This window comes from Gossypium hirsutum, chromosome D03 (genome assembly GCF_007990345.1).
Source record: "Gossypium hirsutum isolate 1008001.06 chromosome D03, Gossypium_hirsutum_v2.1, whole genome shotgun sequence".
NCBI classification, from domain to species: domain Eukaryota; kingdom Viridiplantae; phylum Streptophyta; class Magnoliopsida; order Malvales; family Malvaceae; genus Gossypium; species Gossypium hirsutum.
In genome coordinates, this window is record NC_053439.1 from 3732471 (window position 1) to 3754682 (window position 22212).

General features: G+C 30.2%; 1 protein-coding gene across 1 annotated transcript; it reads right to left on the minus strand.

Moving 5' to 3' along the window:
- Positions 1–2329: 2329 nt before the first annotated feature.
- On the minus strand, positions 2330–6778 carry LOC107950503 (phosphoenolpyruvate carboxykinase (ATP) 1). The gene is made up of 13 exons (XM_016885353.2): positions 6572–6778; positions 6162–6415; positions 5614–5792; positions 5358–5511; positions 5187–5271; positions 4780–4880; positions 4251–4549; positions 3941–4114; positions 3776–3841; positions 3304–3482; positions 3044–3213; positions 2786–2954; positions 2330–2701 (listed from the first exon to the last, which is right to left on the minus strand). The coding sequence occupies exons 2-13, from the start codon at positions 6404–6406 to the stop codon at positions 2558–2560; spliced, it is 1965 nt and encodes a 654-aa protein (XP_016740842.2). The 5' UTR covers positions 6407–6415; positions 6572–6778; the 3' UTR covers positions 2330–2557.
- Between the last annotated feature and the right edge of the window lie 15434 nt (positions 6779–22212).

Here is a 22212-nt window from a genome sequence, read left to right on the forward strand (position 1 = left end):
ATATCATTTTTAAATTACATATAAACCCATTTAAATTCTTTAAGTTTAAATTATTATTATATTATTGCTTAGTTGAAATGTGAAGTGTGTTTACTTTCTGTTAAGGTAAAAACAGCTATGACGATGAGATTAAATACTATAACGTGAGATAAAATAAATTAATAAACGCACTACACTAAAGAAAAACGCCCGTCCAAATGCATATGCTTAAATGAATTTTAGCAAACATTTAAGTCAATATTTTGTTTCAAATTTTGAAATGGTTTTATTTTATTTCATCTTTGAAAAAATAAATTGATTAATGATAGAGTTGGATGGGGCATAAGTTTATAGCAAAGTAACTTTTAAGGGAGATCAATTTTCGGTTAAAATCAAAAAAATTGACAGGTCGATTTTAATTTGGATAGCTCTTTCAGTTATGGGTTCAGTTTTATTAGTTATTCCGATTGGTTATCGATTTTTGAATTTTCAAATCGACTTAATTTAAAATATATTTATAATTTATAAAATAACTTGAAGCTAGTTAATTCGGTTAACCAATCAAACTAATTGACCTAAAGTTGGTTCAATTATGTTGATTTTAGAGTCTAATTTGATCTAGTTGGTTTTTGTAGATTATGGTTATTAAGGGTCAGTTCTTCATTGCTTTTGAAAAGTGTTTTTGAAAAGTGCTGTGAAAAAATGTTTTTGAGAAGTGCTTTTGAAAAGTTTGGTTTAAAATTTGAGTGTTTAGCATTGTTGTCAAAAAGTGCTTTTGAAAAATAAAATGTCCATTTTAGACATGTTATTATCAAGTAACAAATATGCATTTAAATAATATTTAAATTAGTTAATATTATTATATTTTAGTAAGAATATAAAAAAATATTATAACTTGTTGTTAATATTTTTATATATGAAATATAAATTTTAAATATTTTTAAGCAATAAATATTAATTATTTATAAAATTTAATTAGAATATATAAACTATATTTTAAATATTTAAATATAACCATTTGTAATTAGTATTTTAAAAAATATTTTTTATTTTTAATTAATGATTTTAACACATTTGTAATTAAGCACCAAGAAAAAAATACTATGTTATTGGAGGGGTGAAAAAGTAATTAAGTACCAAAAGTGCTTTTGGGAGAGAAAAAACTAAAATTTTTAGCTTCTCCTTTTTAGCTCCTTTTCAGAAGTGCTTTTGAAAAGCACTCTTCCTGAAAAGCTAAAAATTTCAGCCAAAAGCAGCTTGTTCTTCACAACTTTTTTTTCAAAAATGCTTTTGGAGTCAGAAGTATTTTTTTTAAGTAATGAAGAACTGGCCCTAAGTCGGTTTAATTAAAAAAACAGACCAAAAAACTGAATGTTCTCCCCTAATAAGATGCATGATCCCGTGATGTAGTAGGTATATGGACTCTTATCTTTCAACATGTACTTCTATGCACCTCTTTGGAGATTTTGGACATGAACATGAATATATAATCTTTTTCCCGAATAAATAAAATAAGAAAAATGATATATTTGCATCAAACTTGTACTTACATCTAAGACCTACTCTCCGAACGAGTATTATTATCTTCAAGTAGCTTGCATATAAAAAAACTAGTCTCTAATTTTAGTTTCTTCTTTTTACATTTTTTTATTCAGATAAAAAATTTCATTGATATGTAAATTATTACAATAAAAAAAAAGTCATAAGAACCTAGGTACATTAGTACTTTAAGTCCAAAGAAAAACATAACAAAGAAAACATAATGAATGCTTGCTCAAAGTAAAGCCATATCGGAGAAACATTTGGTCCTAAGAAGTAACTTCAGCAAAAACATGAATGTCACATATATAGAGCTCCATCGTTTGGCACTCAGCCACTAAAAGAGATCATATGAAGGGGTGCATTAGATTCTACACCAACAATCTTGTCTTGATTCATAAAATGTTATTTCTTCTATATCAAAGGTAAATAAAAACGAGTTCACTCGAAGTTAAACAATTAAATTACCATGGAATCAATAAAATCAAGTAATTAATAGCTTGAGAAAAAACAAGTCTCTGCAGATTCCCAAAAATTTTCCTCGAAAAATTATCATTCACATGATGCAAGTTAATAATGATTCGAATATAAATTTTAGAAATAAAATCCCATACACCAATGGAAAATCCCAAGTGTTCAGTATACGAAAATTTCCAACTTTTGATTGATTCCTTACCAATTACCAAACACTAAAGTGCTTTCCTCTTGCTTTTGTAGGTGCTTTAGTAAGGGACTCAATTGAAAACCTGCAATTTTATTTGAAGTAATTTAATGGAAAGCTAGTGTAATTAGCAAATACTGAAGGAAGACATTGGAAAAGGCAAAGGCTACTTCATTTAAGAAATGAATATGGAGTTTGACATAAAGACGCCAGTTTACATATATGAATTGGAGGAACCCAATTAAAGGACTACTTCCTCTTTTATAATTTACCAACAAACACACTCTTATTCTATCAAATTCATTCACTTTTCTGCAAATCTGTGAAAAACCATAATAGTTTCTTCTTCTTCCCTTTGTTTTTTCATTGCTCCAAAAATTAGAAGTTTGGACCAGCTGCCAGGATTTCCTCTGTCAACTTGTTGTCTTTCCCAATCTTGTAATTAGTGAAGGTCTCAAAGTTCTTCTTGAATAGCCCAGCCAATTTCAACAGGGTTTCCTTGTATGCCTTCTTATCAGCCCACTGCACAAAAATGAAACCCGGAAAAAGTCAAAAATCAAGGCGAATTCAGAGAAAAAATAGTGAAAGAGAGGGATGACAACTTACGGTGTTCTCTGGATGCAAGATTTCGGAAGGCACTCCCTCGATCTCGGTGGGGATGTCTAGCCCGAACACCTCTGTTTTATGGTAAGTCGCGTTCAAGAGGCTACCAGAGTGGATGGCGTCAATGATTTTCCTAGTGTAGGGTAACTTGATACGGTTTCCAGACCCGTAGCTGCAGAAAAAAGAACCATTCACGATCAATTAATATTTTCAGGGAATTTTGTTAAATGTTGAAAGCCTCGCAATGACGGTGTGTTTTACCTTCCACCAGACCAGCCGGTGTTGACAAGCCACCCTGTTGCACCATGCTTCAGCATTTTCTCAGCAAGCATGGCTGCATATTTGGTAGGATGCAACATGATGAAAGCCGCGCCGAAGCAAGCCGAGAACGTTGCTGTTGGCTCCTTAATACCATCTTCCGTGCCAGCCACCTATATTTCATTATCAACCAAGTTTTAGTCCTGATAATTATGAACCCGAAGCGGCCTTGAGAACCATAGCACAAAGACATAGAATCATACCAGAGCGGTGTAACCACTAATGAAATGGTACATGGTTTGAGCCAGGCTCAGCTTGCTAACAGGTGGTAGGACACCAAAGGCATCACATGCCAAAAGAATGACATTCTTAGGATGAGGACCGACGCATGGTATCTTAGCATTTGGAATGTATTCGATCGGATAGGCCGCACGAGTATTCTCTGCAAGCAAAAGAAAAAAATAATAAAATCGTATTAAAGATTATGTGTATTTCGTAAAGCATAATCCACATTGCCAGATATCTGCATATTATTCTATTATCACATGGCTGACATCAAGGAATTTTGCATTGAAAACCTTATTTTAAAACAACTAAACATGTGCATAGAAAATGTCAACCCATTAGATTAATCGGATTAAACAAACGTGAAGGAAAATTCTCAGCCATCACGATGACTCAGACATTGTTCATCTTATCCTTAGACAACCTTACTGAGTCAAAGCTTATACATACCTGTAACTGATTTGTCACCATAAACCACCTCTCTCGTATGTTCATCGAAAACAACATTTTCCAACACTGCAGAAACAAAGAATTCAAAAAGATCAAAAACCGAGCACAACAGTTTTATACTGGGCATGGTATGATCTAAGAAAACCAAGGGACATAGAATTTCACCAGTTCCAAACTTAATGGCATTCCAGATATCAGGCTCCTTCTCCCTTGAAAGATCAATACACTTGGCATAGCAACCACCTTCGATGTTCGACACACCATTGTCACTCCAACAATGCTCGTCATCACCGATCAGATACCTGTTGTGATCGGTAGACAAAGTGGTCTTACCCGTACCTGTTTTGCATGTAAACTCATTAGTAACAATGCAAAGCCGACTATCCACATATCGGGAGCAGAGTTAAGAGAACACATATCGGTTTTCAGGAACTAAGCACCACATCATGTGACCTTTGATCCGGCGATACTATACCTGACAATCCAAAGAAGAGGGCAACATCTCCATCTTTTCCCATATTGCATCCAGAATGTAACGAGAGGATTTGACGCATAGGCATGAGATAATGCATAACACTGAAAAGACCCTTCTTCATTTCCCCGGCGTATTGAGTGCCGAGGATGACCATTTCCCTCCTAGCAAGATTAAGGTCTATGCTAGTAGAGGATGTCATGTAGTGTGTATAACGATTACACGGGAACTGCCCAGCATTGTATATAGTGAAGTCCGGAGTACCGAAATTCTCCAGCTCTTCAGGAGTGGGTCGGATACACCTGTCACCCACCCAATTATCCAATTGTACACTAAGCTTTACCTTTTTACCATTTTTAATTTTATCTTATTGCCTTAGGGAAATTCTATATGGATTATAAAACTCAAACACATTATACATATATACTACATCGATAAAGAGACTTATCTGGGGTAGGCTTAGACCTGTGAAACAAAACACACACACAAAGAAAGGCTTATAAAACTTCAAAATCACGTAGTTTTTACTTACATGTTATGCATGAACAATGAATGATAAGCTCTAGCAGACACAATCCGAACTTTGATTCTGTTCTGTGGATCCCAGTTCAAGAATTGATCATTCACGAAAACCTGTAAAAAGTGATTACATGAACAAACTGAACTAAACCTCAGATTCATGTATATATATATAAACATAATTTCATATTTTCCCAATGAAAAACATCGATGATAACATCTAGACGGTATCCGAATAAACATGACAAAAATTGCTTCTCCCAATGGATTAGGATGCCCGTAGTACAACTTGTTGAAAACCAAAAGACAAAAATGATACCATATGACCATACCCCTCCATCAACATCATCTTCCAAAAACCTTTTTTACTAAATTCGAAATCAAGCCAAATAAAACTAATTTACTATGATACCCCTATACCTTGTCCAGAGAATTCAAGTAATCAACAGCTCTTTCTCTGTTCACCATGAAGGTATGCTCGTCCATTTCAATATTGGGTGAGCCCCTGTTATACAGATCCCAAAATATTTAGATTTCAATGCATTATTACATCAACAATCACTAAACATTTTTCACTGTATCCACACTTACTTTCCCCACCAAAGCTCATCTTGGGTGGTGTCATCGATAACAACTCTCTTATCTCTCGGTGACCGACCGGTTTTGGCTCCGGATAGGGTGGCGAGTGCACCGATTGAAGTAATGAAAGAACCCTTCTCATACTTTATTGCCTGCTCATACAACTCTGCACCAAAGGAAGAAAAAGATATTACATATATATATGAAAATCCAAAAATTTTTCAGCTGGTTTTGTTCTGTTCTGTTTTGGTGGATTTTATTAAGTTACCTGCAGGAGAGAGGTTGTATAGGACGTGAGTGAATTTCAAGGAACTGTCACTGACGCTAATGGTTGGCGCCTCGATATGGTGGTGGTGCGCCACATGCGACACCGATTGAACCTTCCCTGCCGGGTCCCCTCTCACCACTTTCGGCCCTGTTCCTCGAGTGAGTGACGCCAACGATGCACTGTTCACAAACAGTAAATTAAAGCTTGCAAAATCAGTTATGGAAATTTTGTAAGAAACCCAAAATTAAAAATAAAAGATTTACATAAAGTTTTAATCTTTTCTTTGCTAGTCCATTTTCGTTTTCATGTGATTCTCGGGAACCAAACAAGAGCTCATAAATTTGTTGGCATATCTGAGAAATTTCACGTGGACCCCACATAAAATCCACCCGAATCATCCATCATGTTCATTGATTTTCAATTTTCCACCGTCTGATTATATTACGGAAGGGGTCCACTTCATAGGAATTTTATTTTTCATCTTTAAATTTTAACTTCAAATTTCTTTCTTCCTTTTTTTTTGCTGCTGCTATGGAGGCGTGTAGTACCTGATGGACTGGAGCTGCTGCCTCTGGCGCTCATCTTCAGAAATGGTGGCAAAGGTACCCTGAACGCCGTCAAGAGGAGTCGTCGGCGCCGATCTCTTCTTCTGCAAAGAGTGAAGCTCGTCGATCGTCTGAGCCTTAACAGGCTTCCCGCTATCGTCATGACAGATTCCACCGTTCTTCTGCGTCTGAATCCTCGCCAACGGACTCTTCGGCGTCGTCGAAACTCCGTTCCCATTGGCCGCCATATCTTCCCTCTAAAAAAAACAACAAAGCTTCAATTTTTCCAGTATAACACAAAAAAAACGAAACAACGTCGTTTTTTAACCAATGTTTCCCGTAAGAACAAAATGCAAAAACCCAGAATTTGCCTTAACTATTAAAACTTAAAACAGAGCTTAAAGTGCTAGTACCAGAGATTCAAAGAGCTAGCAAAGAGGAAAATGAGAAACGAAAACAGGGTAAAAAGAACAAAAAAACGAAAGCTAATGAGAAGTGAAATGGATCATTCAAAGTTTGAATTTAAGACGCTATTGAAGAAAAAACGAGAAGGGTTGATGAGAAAATGAAGGAGGGAGGAGTCCAATTTAAAGGGTTGGGGAGGGAAGCGTTACTAGAGACTAGAGTTAAAAGTGAGTTAACCATAGTTAAATCTTATCCCACTATTGTGTTTTTTTTTTCGATAATCATATTAAAATTTAACTAAATCTTTTATTTTTATTTAAAAATATTAAAAATCACATTTTAAAATAAAAAAATAACACTTTGGTCCTAATCAATGTATTTATTATCGACTGCAATAACTATTTTTCTGGTCACAATTGATATTAAATTTATTTTATAAAATAAAAATAAAAATAAACGGACTAAATTCTAAATTTATAAAAAGTTGAGGTCCTTCAAAAGAGAAATTCCAATCCTTTATTGGAAACTGAAATTCAGCTGGTCCCCACAACATTTTCATGATATAATTTATAGATTTTGATAATGTAAATAATTGTATTTTAATCTTTTTTTCACTAATAATAAAATAAATCCATGCGTCTTAATTATATTAAAAAGAAAAAAAATAACGACGAGATAAAAACATGAAAATTGTTGGGGCCTAAAGTAAAAAAAAATCTATGCTAAAAGGACTAAAAACATAATTCAAGTGTTTTTTTCAACTTTAAATATACATTCAGTGTATTTCACTAAAAAAAATTTAATCAAGATTTTAATTTCCTTTTCTGAACGCATTTTTATGGTAATAGAATAAAACTGTGAAGATTTTAGAGGATTTGGTTTGGCGAGAGCACGGTGATTGGGATGGTCCCGTTAACACCTGAATATCTCTACTTATTACCATTCCGGAACAAATTGCAATGGACACGGAGACTGGAAATAGCGTAGACCCCACACGTATACATTTTTATATATTTTTTTATTTATGACGTAAGAAAATGGCAGGCTTATCCCAACCGTTTATTTTTTGTTCCAATCCAATTTAATTTCAATTTCAGTTCCGATTCCCCAAAGTTACATAACCGTAATTTTTTTGGCAGTCAACTACAGTAATTAACTAAAAGAGGGAGAAAAGTGGAATCCAGATTTTAATATTACTGGAGCTTTATGTTAAAATGATTCGGCGTCAGGTCGCCACAAGCAGGATTCTGGGACGAGAGTGGGACCCACACTGTTGATTTGATTGATATCCAGCCGTTCATTAGTTGTTTTGCTCTACGCAATAGGTGTACAGCTTGAGCTGTAATTACCTTAAAAGCCGATTTTTCTTAAAATATAGATGTAAGATTAGGTGATTTTTTTTAGGTTAAATTATAAAAACAATCCCTTTTATTTGCCTCATATTATATTTTAATTACTTATGTTTAAAATGTTACGTTTTAGTCACTTATATTATCGTGTTGTTACAAAGTGGTCACTCTACTGTTAAGCTTCGTTACCTCCCTAACGACAGTCCTACGTGGCAGTCTAAATTAAATTTATTTAATTAAAAACTTATTTTCATCCTAACAACTAGACTACCGTTAGGGAGGTAACGGAGTTTAACGGTAGAGTGACAACTTCGTAACAAAACAATAACATAAGTGACTAAAACGTAACATTTCAAACATAAGTGACTAAAATGTAATCTGAGACAAACAAAAGTGACTATTTTTATAGTTTATCCTTTTTTTAACGGTGAGTATAGAGTAATTATAGTTATTGTTTATTCAATCCATTTCACTATATAAAATTATTATTTTATTTTTGTATCTATAATTATTAAAATAAAAAAATATAATAATGTGTTATAGAAAAAAAATTATTTGTTTTATGCTTAAATCTTTTTTAATATAAGATGGTGAAATTTGAAGTAAGTACACGAGTATTTACAAATATTTACACTCAAATTTAATTACCATATAGTTTCACAAACATGCTCATACATTATTTAAGTTTTAAATTTATTTCTAATGTTATTTGTTTAAAAAAAATTTTAAATCAAGCACTATTAATAAACTTTAGAATTTAAAATTATGTTGTTAGGTAAGTCCAATTTATACTATCGAATATGACATCAAGAATTATGATTTAATTATACTATGACCACACAAAAACAGTTGTTACTTGAAACGTCATTGTCACCAACCGTTTAGCTTGGATCGATCACCTTGAAGTGTTTGCTTTGGTTGTATACGATATGAGTCATTCGATTTAGTTGTTTAATGTCGGAAAGTGCTAATTGTAACTTCCGATAGACCACAATACTAATTAAGAGTTTTAGGGTATCTTTGGATGGACAGTGCGTTTATTTGACAACAATAACAATAAAATTAAATACTATAACGATACATTGGCATAAGATAAAATAAAATAACCACACTGTACTAGAAATAAATGTTCATCCAAATTATCTGCGGCTCGAGTCTTTGAAAACACAATGTGTAACATCTTGAATAAAGACATTTATTTAAGTTTAATTGGCACTATGTGTCTGATTGAATTTTTATTATATTTATTTAAAACTTAATTTATACAACATTTGGATTATCAAATGATGCTATATCATAAAAATAAATAAATTAAATACTTTTTGTGATATATTACTCACAAATTAAACATAAAATTATATAAATACAAATTCATGTTAAATAAGATATAATAATAGAATTAATGGATTTTCAAAATAATTCATATCAAATATAATATGATGAGTCATTGAGAATATAACCTAAGGGAGAATCGACGTTTACAACTTGGCCACCAACTTTTATTGACCCAAGTTTAACAAATAAAATACACATTTTTTTTAAACACCCACCGACTCAAAGCTCTTAAAAATAACATGTAACATTATTTGTAAAAACGCTAAATATCTTCAAATTATGACTCTTATTTTACATCCGTCTTTAAATTTTTAAATTTATCTTTAAATTATTACTATTATATCAACAAGGTTATTTCATTATTAAAACTAATAATTTAACTATTAAATGAGATGTCGGATATTATTCAATATTAAAATGATAATATTTGGTATACTATCAGTAGAGTTTTTGTACTCCAAAAAGAAAAATCAAGCGGTTGACAAGTGTTCTATTGAAGTATAGTAAATTATTAAAAAACAAGGAGATAAATCCCAAAACTATACATGAACTATAGTTTAACGTGCAATTGTGTACATGAACTTTAATTTTGTGCAATTTTATACATGGAATTTTGATTTGATCCAGTTCTTGTAAATTATTAACACAATTAATTATTGACATCACATCATTTTATGTCTATATATTGCATTATATTTATCCAATATATAAATAAATTGACGTATGCATCTCTTTAAATGTATATGATTAAATCAAAATTAGAGTTTCAAGTATACATTTGAAGCACAATCAGAGTTTCGTGTGTATAATTGCACTAAATTAAAGTTCATATATACAATTGCACATTAAATCAAAATTCATGCATAATTTTGAGATTTATCCAAAAAATAAATATTAAAACAAAAGAGACACGTGGCAATTTTTTAATGCTGCTTGTGGAATAAAAAAGTACACAACCGGTGTACCAAATACTAACTCAATTTTTAAATAATTTTAAAAATATTAATATTGTTAAAATATTGATTTTGAGAGTTTCAAAACTTTTACAGAAACTATTTTTTTTTATTTTTCTTCTTCTTTTTCAGTTTTATTTTATTTTTTGTTTTTTGTTTTAAAACTCATGTGGCAACATTTTACTTTTCTTTAAACTTCTCATTTTAAATCATGTCATATAATATTTTACATGTCATTTAATGGTATTAAATGAAGGTTGCAATATTGAAATATTTTGAAATTTGAGATCAATTTAAAATGAATATCATAATTTGAGAATATCTAATGTAATTAACTCTAAAAACCTTTACAAATAAAGCTAAAATGATGACATATGTAGTTTGAGATATATGTACAGTTTGAACTCGGTAAATTATATTTATTTAGTACCTAAATTTTTTTTGGGAATCTAATCGATACCTAAACTTGAAAACTGTAAACCAATTCAGTACTTTTTTTTAAATACTTAGAAAATATATCAAAATGACTTACTATTTGTAACTTTAAATAATAATTAAGTCCAAAAAAATTAAATACCAAATGAGTACAAATTGCCAAATTAAGTTACTTCTATATATATATATATGGTGAAAACAAAAATACAACCAATTAATCTAAATTACAAGGACATTCTACAAACAAACTGAAACATTTATTTCTATCAAAAGTCATCTTAGCTATTTGATCAGTTTCTCTGTTATCTTCCCTTGGGATGTAATGTAGACTACAATGACCTATATTCTTCAGATGATGTTGAATCATTTTAACTAATGTCGAGTTAGAAGTCTTCGAGATAGACTCATTTATAACTTCAATGACTTCTAAGCTATCTGTTTGCAACAAAACACCCTTACGTTATTATTCTTATAGAATTGTCAAACCATTAAGAATACCCTAAATTTCTACCACAAAAATGGTACATCTTCCCCACCTACCATTGAAGTTACTTCTATATAATTCACATTGAATATTTAAAAGAAAGTCTATAAAAAAAACTTTTACACATCAGACACAGCCCACAAATGCCGAGTTTGAGGTGGGAATAACCATATTATGATTGGACCGTTACTTATTCCATATAAAGAAGATACCCCGAAACAGCTCCCGCATCATCACGTCCACGTCAGCCGTTATCCTTCGGACATTTTTCAAAGTACGGCTGCTAAAGATGCGCCACGTCATTCATCCTTTTCTGGAAAACCATCCGAGGTTTAATCCCCTCGCTGACGTTTGTTTTTTTGTTTTAATTTTTGACTTTTGACTTTCCTTCTTTTTTTTCTTCTTCAAATGATTTTCTTTTTTAAAGGGCAGTGATTAATTAGGTTAATGCGTGTAATGTAAAAAAGTTTTCGTGCGGTCCATTCTTTTTTAATTGGATACTACGACAATGACTAATTTTATTTATTATTTTTTAAAAGATTGCATCTTAATATATTTAATTTCTTAAGAACATTGAATTAATATATTTAATATATTTAACAAACCACCAAAGCACAACAATTATCACGAAAAGCGAAGACTGAGATTTAATTTAAAGGGAGCATGATTGAGTTATATATTTTTATGAGAGTTAAAATACAATTTCATTATTATATTAATTTATATATCTTTAAGATTTTCAAAAAGACCAAATCAAAATTTTAACAATTTTAATAATTCAATTATAATTTTACTATATATAAATTAATTTTTTTTAAATGCGCCAGGCTTAAAAGAATTAGGTTATTCATTTATAACATAAACTATAGGTAAAAGTTAAAATTCATATTTCAATCTCCATAGAGCTCGGGTAACTATGTATCATATTAATACAATGCATAGATTTAACTCGAACTCAACTTAAACAAATATTAATAAAACCTCGACATTTTCAGATAATGTAGAGGTCTCGAGTTATAATTAGTACCTAAATTTAAGTTTCATTATATTAACATTGTACAGCGAAATTTGAACTTTTTACTATATACCATGGGTGGGGGGCAGCTTCCACGTCCACGGCGGGGAGATTAAAATTGACATCCGTACATCCATTTCATATTGTCTACTGTATAATTTTCTTAGTGATTTTAGAATAACTTTTGACTTTAGTCTATTTTAATCATTATTTTTAAAAAATCTACATATGTATACACTCGGACTATGTGTAAAACGTTGAAAAAAAAAATTAAATAGGAAGAGTTCATAGCATTTTGTTTACATTTTGCACCAAGAAAAACGTGGCCACCAGGCTCCTTGTCATGTTTCCAATTACATCGGCTTGAATATATCTTTCAATTAAGGAAATAAAATAAAATACTTATATGCCACTCGACATTTCATTTAATTTTTCGTTTTTTCACCTTTGAATTTGTATCGTTGGTCAAATCAATCTAAAATAGGCGGAAAAAATTAATGTTTGTTAATTTTGTTAATATAGCATACACGTGACAATCCACGTGTATATTGGATTAGTAATTAATTAATTTTTATACTTTTTTTAATCATTTTTAAAATATTCTATTTGAATATTAAAAAATTAATTAATTACTGACGTGACATTCATGTGACAATCCAAATGTATGCCATGTGTTAATTTTACATCTATTGTGAGGTATTTTGACAAATAATACAAGTTTAAGAACTAAAAAATAATAAAAATTTAAATAAAAAGCTAAAATCACTCGCTCTTTTTTTATTAAAATATAAAGTCAAATAAATCATTATTTAACATTTTTTTTTCTAAATTCAACACTATGTACTCTATAGTCTTCAACCAAACTTCCACAATGCATGGAAAAACATGTGGGTTTGGTATTTAATTTTACTATAAATATATGAATTTATTAGAATTTATATAATATGGATAATTAGTCAACTAAATTATAATTGGAGTAATAATGCATTTTTTTGTTAAGTCTTCAGTTTAACATCAGTTTTGGAATTGATTAAGAGACAATTTTTTCTTATACTCATTAAAATTTATTAATGTTGGCATTGCGGTTCTCATGTACTTCATGTAAACATTGTACTATTCATCTTATATGTCAGATCAATAAATAATTTAAACATTATAAAAAAAATTAAAATTAACATGCGAATTGCCATGTTTAAAAATATTAATGTTTTAGTCAATATTTTTATTAAAAAAGACTCTTTTTTAAATATTAATGATCAAATTCAATCGTTTTTAAAAAATTACGAGTTAAATTTAACCCAAAAAATTATACGAATATATGAAAATAATAAAAATAATTTTTCTAAAGAAATTGAGATCATAATTAGAGTTCTTTAAGGAATTCAAAATTGATATTAATTGAATGCTCCAGACTTTTGGTTGATATATAATATGAATTAATGGGACACGTTGTTAATACGTGTGTGAGGAAATGAAGAGAGAGAAAGAACATAACCATAACGATGACATTGTTTAAACAAATGGCTAACCATACATTACATCCATGTCATTATGTGACACATCTATAATGACATGTACGCATCTGCCACCTAAGTTCATCAAATTAGAGGGGCATTTGAAATGGTTGTGAATAGTAGTGTTCATGAGCCAGGTCGGATTTAAGCATGATATTAATATATTTTATGTTTATTCAAGTTTGGCTTAACTCGAAATATGGACTTAAAATTTTTCCCAAACTCGCTCATATTTACAAAAGACTAATCTCAAGCTCATTTTAAGCTCATCCATATTATTTTTTAAAATAATATTTATTTTATTTTATTTTATTTTAATATTTAATAATTTTATACAATTTTTATTTATTGAATTTTTTTATATAGTCATCCTAACATTATTTTAATGTTTACATTAGAGTAATATTATATATTTAGTATAAGTTTTTATTAATGTGTTCTGAATTACATAATATATAAAATATTATAAACTTAAAAATGGGTTGGATTCGAGCCTTGAAGGTTCAATGTCAAGCCCAACCCATATTTTAAACGAGCCTATTTTTTTGCCTAAGCCTATTTTTTAAGTCTAATGTTTTTGCTTAAACCCTCTCAAATTTCGGACAGGCTTTCGAGTCTGGACAAGTAACTTATATCATGAACAAGTATAATTATGAGTTGGATATTTATATTTTTCAAAATAATTTAAATTTGTGAGTTTAATTAAAAATCATATTAATTTATTATTAGTAAATTATTAAGTATGATTTAAATTCGAATTTTGATAATGTATGGATATTTAAATTTGTAATAAAAAAAATTCAATTTCACATATGCATACATTTTTTAGATACCCAACTCCACAAAAATTTGAATTTGAATCCATTAAAATTCTTTTTATATATAAAAATTAGAATTATAAGTATTTTGTAACCAATGGTAACCAATGAATTCGAATAATGGATACTCAAGTATTTATATGTATTTGTGGCATAGAGTAATTTTAAATTCTGAATTTCGAAATATTATTCGAATATACAATATCTAAATCAAAAAAAAATGGAATGAATATTCGAATCTGCTATCTAAATTGCCACCCCTAGTTTAGATCATTAATATTTTTTTAAGTTTAGAATTATAAAATTGTGATGCTGTTGATACAATATATATATAATGCATGAACATTAAAGACATGAAGTACATATGAACTGTCATGCAGGCAGCTATATTAAAAAAATAATTATCTTAGTTTAATGGCATGGTTAATATCTTAATTTCCAGTTTTATAGTATAAACCGTGTGGATTTTTTAAATAAATTTACTCATGTTCAAATCACATCATACATAAAAACTTGATACAAATTCGAAAGAAAAAAAAACATGAAATATATATGAACTGCCATGCAGGCTGCTATATTAAAAAAAATTCTGAAATATTGAAGATCAAATTCGACTATTTTTAAAAAATAAAAAATCAAATTGGTGAGATGTTATATTCGGAATTGCAACATTTAAGAAAAGTTGATGTGATGAATCTAAATTATAGATGTGGTGGTTTAGATTATTGCACAAAATTCTTGATCGAGGGGTCCATGCGAATTTATTTCACAGCACAAATGGCGAATCAATATAAATAATTAGAATCTCATACATTTTGAGCGAAATTATTTTTAATTCAACATCATGTATTTTTATTTTATTACAACTTAAAAGAAAATATATAATAAATTTGTTAAAGATAATATATTAAATAAATTTTCGTATATAAATATATATATATATATTGGGGAGTGATTGGGAAATCCAATTCCAAGGTTGAAAATCTTGTAACTCACACAAGAACATCATCCATTCACGTGAAATTTGAAAATCAAATTAAAGCTAAAACAAATAACAGGTTAGAACCAGGGAAGGGATATGTGGTAGAGGTTAAAAGGGTCACGTTGGGAAAGGGAAAAAAAAACCAAAATCATTATCTTTCCTTGGCCTTTTTATTATTAAATAATATAAAGTTGAAAATAATTATTAAAATATTACGAGATAAAATTATTTATCAATATTGATACAAGTGTTAGTAATAGAGAAGAGGAGGAGGATATGCTGGTGGAAAGAAAGTTCATCAAAATAGATAAAGAGTTGAAGAAACGAGATAAGTGAGGAGGATTAGGTAGTAAAAGAGAATGAGTGTTGAGTAGTGCTTTAGGGTTGCTGAAAGACTAGAGATTTGATCCTTTCTTCATCGTTCTATAAGGTATTTATAAGGAATGAGGCTTTTGCTCAGTAAGGCCACATCACCAACAAATCTAGGACATGGTGGTTGTGCTGTCAACCAGGTGGCAAGGTTGTTGTGTAACACTCTGTTATCTTTATTGATCCGAAATTTAAGGAAAGTTAGGATTAAATTGAATGGATTTGCGAATTGTTGGGCTCCGTTGAGAATTTTAGAAATTTTAGTGATCGAATTGTGATTAGTTGGATCTCAATTCTGTTTTAGTTAGTTTGGATCAGTTATCTCCTTAATGGGAAACAAAATAATTAGTAGTGAATGGTTGTAAAGGACTAAGGAGACCATGCCAACTTTGGCTATATATATACACGTGTGTGGAGTGGAATGATTTCTCCTGAATTGAGTTGGTAATCTCCTATTCATTTGCAACGTCTTTTTCAGTCGCTACAAAGAAGAATAGGAGGTTCAAGAAAGCTCTGCATGAGGTGGTAATGGTGGGGACCGAAGTCTAGAAGGCTGGGAATTCAATAAGCTGGTAAGCCCTAAACCTCTTCGTACTCGTGGATTAGAGTAAAGAGAAGTAAGAATTTTTGAAAAGTTTTTGTATAATTATGGATTCTGGGCTTTTAAGGTTTGAATGCCTTTGAGTTAGCCGATAAATGGTTGTTGTGCTTAGCTGTGGTTGGCTATGGTTGGTTGTGTGACCTAGGTCAGAGGGTTACACGAGTAAGGATATGGGTTGGGACACGGTTGTGTGTCCCACATCGAATGCCCACACGGCCTATGACACAAACGTGTCTCCTGGCCGTGTGAGCCACACGGCTTGGCCACACGGACGTGTGTCCCCTGTACTTAGGAAAAATTTTAAAATTTCATGAATTTTTTTTGAGTTTTCGGTTTAGTCCCGATTTGTTCTAATGCCTATTTTAGGCCTTGAGGGCCCATTTAAAGAGACTATATAATAAAATATAATTAATTTCATATATGAATAGTAAATGACATGAATTAATTGTAATTATTCTATAAACTCCAGTATTGCTCCATAACCCTGTTCCGGCGACGAATATAGGTTAGGGGTGTTACAAGATAAGCTATCAAGGATAAAGGAAGCAATGTGAATTTCTATACTCAGTCTTAGGTGGTTGATGAGATTGAGTTGTTGGATGATTTGTGTTGTGATTATTCTGGGTTGTTTGAGTTTTTTGTTGCATGAAAAAATAGTGACTAAGCATGTTGTGGCAGCATAATCGTGTACGAGTATTTGAGAATATGAAAGTACAATAATTGAATGTTAAATCAATATCACATGGTGTTGAATATGTGGTGTACTTTATGTTATGTTTCCAGTATCTTGATCGCATGAAATATATGATTATATTGTATGTGGAGTACGGAGGTAATTTATCTTGATGGGGTAGAGGAAGTTAGGAAAAATTGGCGGAATTGGAGGAATGGGCGGATTGCTAAAGGGATACAAATGAGTATGGTTGTGCCGTGGAATGATATCGACTGGCTAGCTAGAATGAAACTGTGACGATGGTTATTGATTGGTCTTTGAGGGCGACACCGTGACGACGGTCTACAAGCTCTATGGGGCGACACCTCAAAAAAGGTTTAAGGTGTAAGACCATGACTCGACTATGATAACCATTAAAGTCTGCCAGAACATTAAATATGGGGGATTTCAAGGTGTAAGACCATGGCTCGATTATGGCAACCAATAGAGTTCGTCAGGACGTTCAATATGGGTTTAGACTGTGTACGACCATAGCTCGGTTATGGCATCAAGTAAAGTCCGCCAAAGTGTTGAGCTAGAAAGCTGACAGGACAAGGTAAGGGAGATCGTTGTATGACCTAATTGGAGAGTAGCATGATCGAACGAGTACGACGCATTTGAAAATGTGGGTAAACGAGATAGTCCAAAGATCCATCAAATTATGAAAATAAGCAATGCTAGTAGAATTGTTTGGGAATGCATGTAAGCTTGTTGACAAGGGATCCCGCCAGATTGTTATGAAAGGGAACTAGAGTATACGACTATTCACATTTACAAACTCTATTGATTTGATTCTCAAACTTCTTAAGTAAAGTTTTTAGGTTTTAAAACAGAAACATTCTACATTTATTAATTACTTTATTTATGGTTGAAATTATCCAATTTGGTACACAACCCTTTTTGTTTATATTGTTAACGAGTTAGTGTTAGAAAATCACTAAACACCATTAAAAATATTAGAAAATAAAAAATTTAAAAATATAATATATAATAAATTTATATAAATAATTTAATATTTAAAAAAATATTTTTCACTCTAACTAGCATAATTTTAGTTTTTAATTAAATAGGTAAATAATTTGACACTAAATCAGATTATTAGTGATACATATTACTTTTTGTGGATTTAAATTTTAAAAACAAATAAGTAAAAAATAAATAGTACACATGATAATCTCTTGATCAGTTTATAATTTAAAAAAAAATATCAATGTAGCAAAAGAAAATTCAAATAATTCTTTCACTTTTTTTTTCTTATGAAAAATTAAATGCTCATAACTTTTTCTTAATTAATATTACAAATTATATGTAGTTTTAATTCGGTGAAATGAACATTATCAATTTGTTTTTTTATATGTTTTATACTTGTTTTAACCAAAAAAATAAAAACATATAAATTTTGGTTAATTCGGTTAATTTCTTTTGAAAAAATTTCGGTTCGGTTAACGGTTTAAAAAGTTTGATTAATTCGATTAATACTAGTTCAATTCAGTTAACCGTTTGAAAACCCCTAATCATTTGGGTGCGGGTTTGAAATTTTTTTTTTGAATTAGGCCTAGTTTTTGAATTGATATGATAAAAGTTAAAAGTGTTTATGTTCACAAGTCAGCCAAATATTAACTCACTTAGATTATAACTAAAGGTTTTTTTTTTTACAAAGTAATAAATATAATCGTGATGGTATTTTTTGGCACATTTAAACATACTCGAACCCATGTTATCCAAGTTATTGCAAGTTTTATTTGCCTCTTTGTCAAATTTTATAGAATATATTCTTTTACATTTTCTTTTTCATTTTGGGACTTGGGTGTGCCATAATTAGTTAGACGTACTATAAAGACCCTCGTATTAGGAGTTAGCTTGTACATTTTACCATTCTACTAAAAAATGAGTAAATTAGTTGTTGCATAATATATTAAAGAATAAACGAGTCTTTTTGTTTAAAAAATCATTCATTTCTTCTATTAAAATCTAGTCCTTGTATGTCAACATGAGGTACACATGGCACACCACATGTAACTGTCTGATTATTCCATTAGCCACGTCAATTTTTAACAGAAAGGACCAATTTGTTCTTTGATTTAACATACTGGGACTTATTTACTCATTATTTGAATAAATATGATAAAATACAATCAAACTTTTAATACAAAGACCTCTGTAGCATTTTTACCATCGTAATTATATAAAATATTAAAACAATTTTATCCATATATATAAAAATGAAGAAGATTTGTCGGGTTGGGGGGGAGGTTGGTTCTGCATTGGGGGAATAAATGCTGCGAAAACTAAAGGGGCAGGGGGAGTTCCCAACTTGAAGGAGATAATTCATAATTGATAGATTTATGCACTTTTTGGGTCAAATTTTATATTCTTCTTTTCGCTGTCCTTTTGAAAATTACCCTTCCATGCCCACCCATTAACTCCAAAAGGCAAAAAACCCACCGACTAATCTTTTCCTTCATTTATGTAATAAACTTTTCGTAATGTTGACCTATTCCACCAAATTTTGTAATCTTTTTAGTAGTAAAAATATTGCAAAATATATTGTACTAAGAGTTACATTATATTTTATTATTTTTATTAAAAAATAGATAAATTAATTTTTAAATATTAAATTGAAGAAAAAAACTTTAAGAATAATTCAATGACTATTTTGTAATTTTTTTAAGTTGAGTGACCAAAATGTAAAATTAATAATAGTTTAGTGACCTTGAGCGATTAAATCTCATCATTTGTATATTTATTTTTTAAAAATTTAATATAAAAAATAAAAATATCTTCGAAATAATATCTATTTCAAAAAATATAGTTTAGTGACCAATCTAACAATAAAATTGACGGAGGGGCCAAGATTTTCAAATAAAAAAGGGACTCAATGTTTCAATATTAAAATGTAGGGAGTAAATTTTAAATTTTAAAAGAAGAAAAAGATGTTGGCATATTTAAACCTATTAAGGGGGAATCGACTCCTCTGGGAGTAGTTTTGTCTTCGAAGTGCTGTCCTCTAGGTAGTCGACCTGGACCTCAACAATCGAAGAAGTTGTCCCCATGTCGAGGTTTTGTTGAGGACACTTCGAAGACAAGACTTCTCCTAGAGAAGTTGGTTTCCCCTCAACAATTGCAAAAAAGACCAAGGTTGATGGTTTGAGCTACAACGAGCCCAGATGCCTCTATAATTAGTCATACGCCCAATACTAACACCTATCCTGAGTCTTGTAGGTATTGATCTCCACCGGTCGAGGCACCTCCCTCCATGAACCATACATGACTCTCCATAGAGGCTAGGGAGAAAACCCTAACACGAGAACAAAATCTTCGATTGTTGAGGTCCAGATCAGCTACCTAAAGAATAACACTTCAAAGACAATACTTCTCCTAGAGAAGCCGATTCCCTCTCAACAAAACCAATATAATTCGTATAAATATACTGAATTAATTATTTTAGTTATGCTATAAGTGTTCCATTGTTTCTTCAATTATTTTCATTATTAATTTTTTTCCTATGCGTACGCTGTGCTTTTGTATCTAGAATTTATATTTGGTTAAAACATGTTGTTAATCCTTGCAACTTTGTAGAATTTAAGATTTAGTCTCTTTACTTAAAAAGTTAAAATTCAATCCTATCTTTTTAATTTAAAAATCATAGTCCAATCATTATCACCATCGATTGTTTTCGTAAAAAATTTTCAACATATATAAGATATTTATTTTCCGTCGATCATATGCCACGTCACATGAAGATAGCCTAAAGAAAAACACTTATGATTTTAATAGTTAGATTGAAATTTTTAAATAGAAAAAAATGTAACTTTTTAGGTATTGAAACTCAAATACAAGTTGGAGTCAAATACTTAAAAATTGATTAGATAAGTGTTGCCGCCAAAGAAGTGTCACTAAAATACAAGTTGGAGTCAAATGAGGCTATTAGTCCCTTTCTTTTGACATTTTAATTTTTAAGGATTAAAAAGTCAAAATGCCTTTTGGAGTTTTATTGTGCAATTTGGTCCCTTAATCCAATGACTTAAGAGCATTTGTACGGCCATTTTGCTCGTACAATGACTCTTTCAAGATTTTAATAGAAAACTAAATAAATAAATAAATGGGTCAATGACCTCTATAGCCTTTCTGATGAATGAATGAAACATCTTTAGTTTTGATAAAATATATTTAGAAGAGTAATTATCTTGTCTTAACTTCATCATCTATTTTATACTTGGAAATGTTTGAATATAAAAAATAATTTTTTTTGTACATACTACAATTTGAAAGTAATTTAAAGGGCTAGGAAACAATTTTACTATTATATTGATTTATAATTTTAGAAATTTTAAAGAGTTTAAAAGTAATTTTGTATTTTTGGAGGGACGCATACCTCTTTGATTCGTTTCTGATAGCAACAATAATAGAATCTTAATTTTTAAGGTGCCAACAAGAAAGTAATGTTGTTTGAACCAGATAGGATCGCACGGTTGAACTGACTAATTGAACCAATTAGGTATTGATCTAGTGAGAGGTTTTGAACCAATTGATCCAGAAACCACTACAAACTAATTGAACCGATTAAATTAGATTACTTGATTTTTTTAAATGTTTATTATCATTTTTAATCAAACCATTCGAATCGTAAAATCGATAACTTACCCGATTTGACTACATTACAAGAACCCTCAACACTGGTTAAGTTGTTTGCCACTTCATTGATTAAGTATGGGTCAAGCTTTAAATAAGATAATGTTGGTTGAATCTTGATTTATTTAAGGTCTAATTATGTTTCTAGTAGGATCTGATATTTAGTCTCTCTATTTTTAATCTCCAAAATTTAGTAATTTACTTTAATAATTGAAATCAAATCTATAATAATGCTAAAAAAACATTTGTTAAGTGAATTATGTGACAAAATTTTAAATAAAAATTTTACTCACGTGATCAATATTATATGTGTGTAAAACCAAACAAACAAATAAAAATATTAAATATAAGAGCACAAGGACTATAAGCATAATTAGACCTTTATGTTATTATATATTAAAAGAACATTCAGATCATCTTTAAAAGGGAATTGAGTTAATTCTTTTAAAT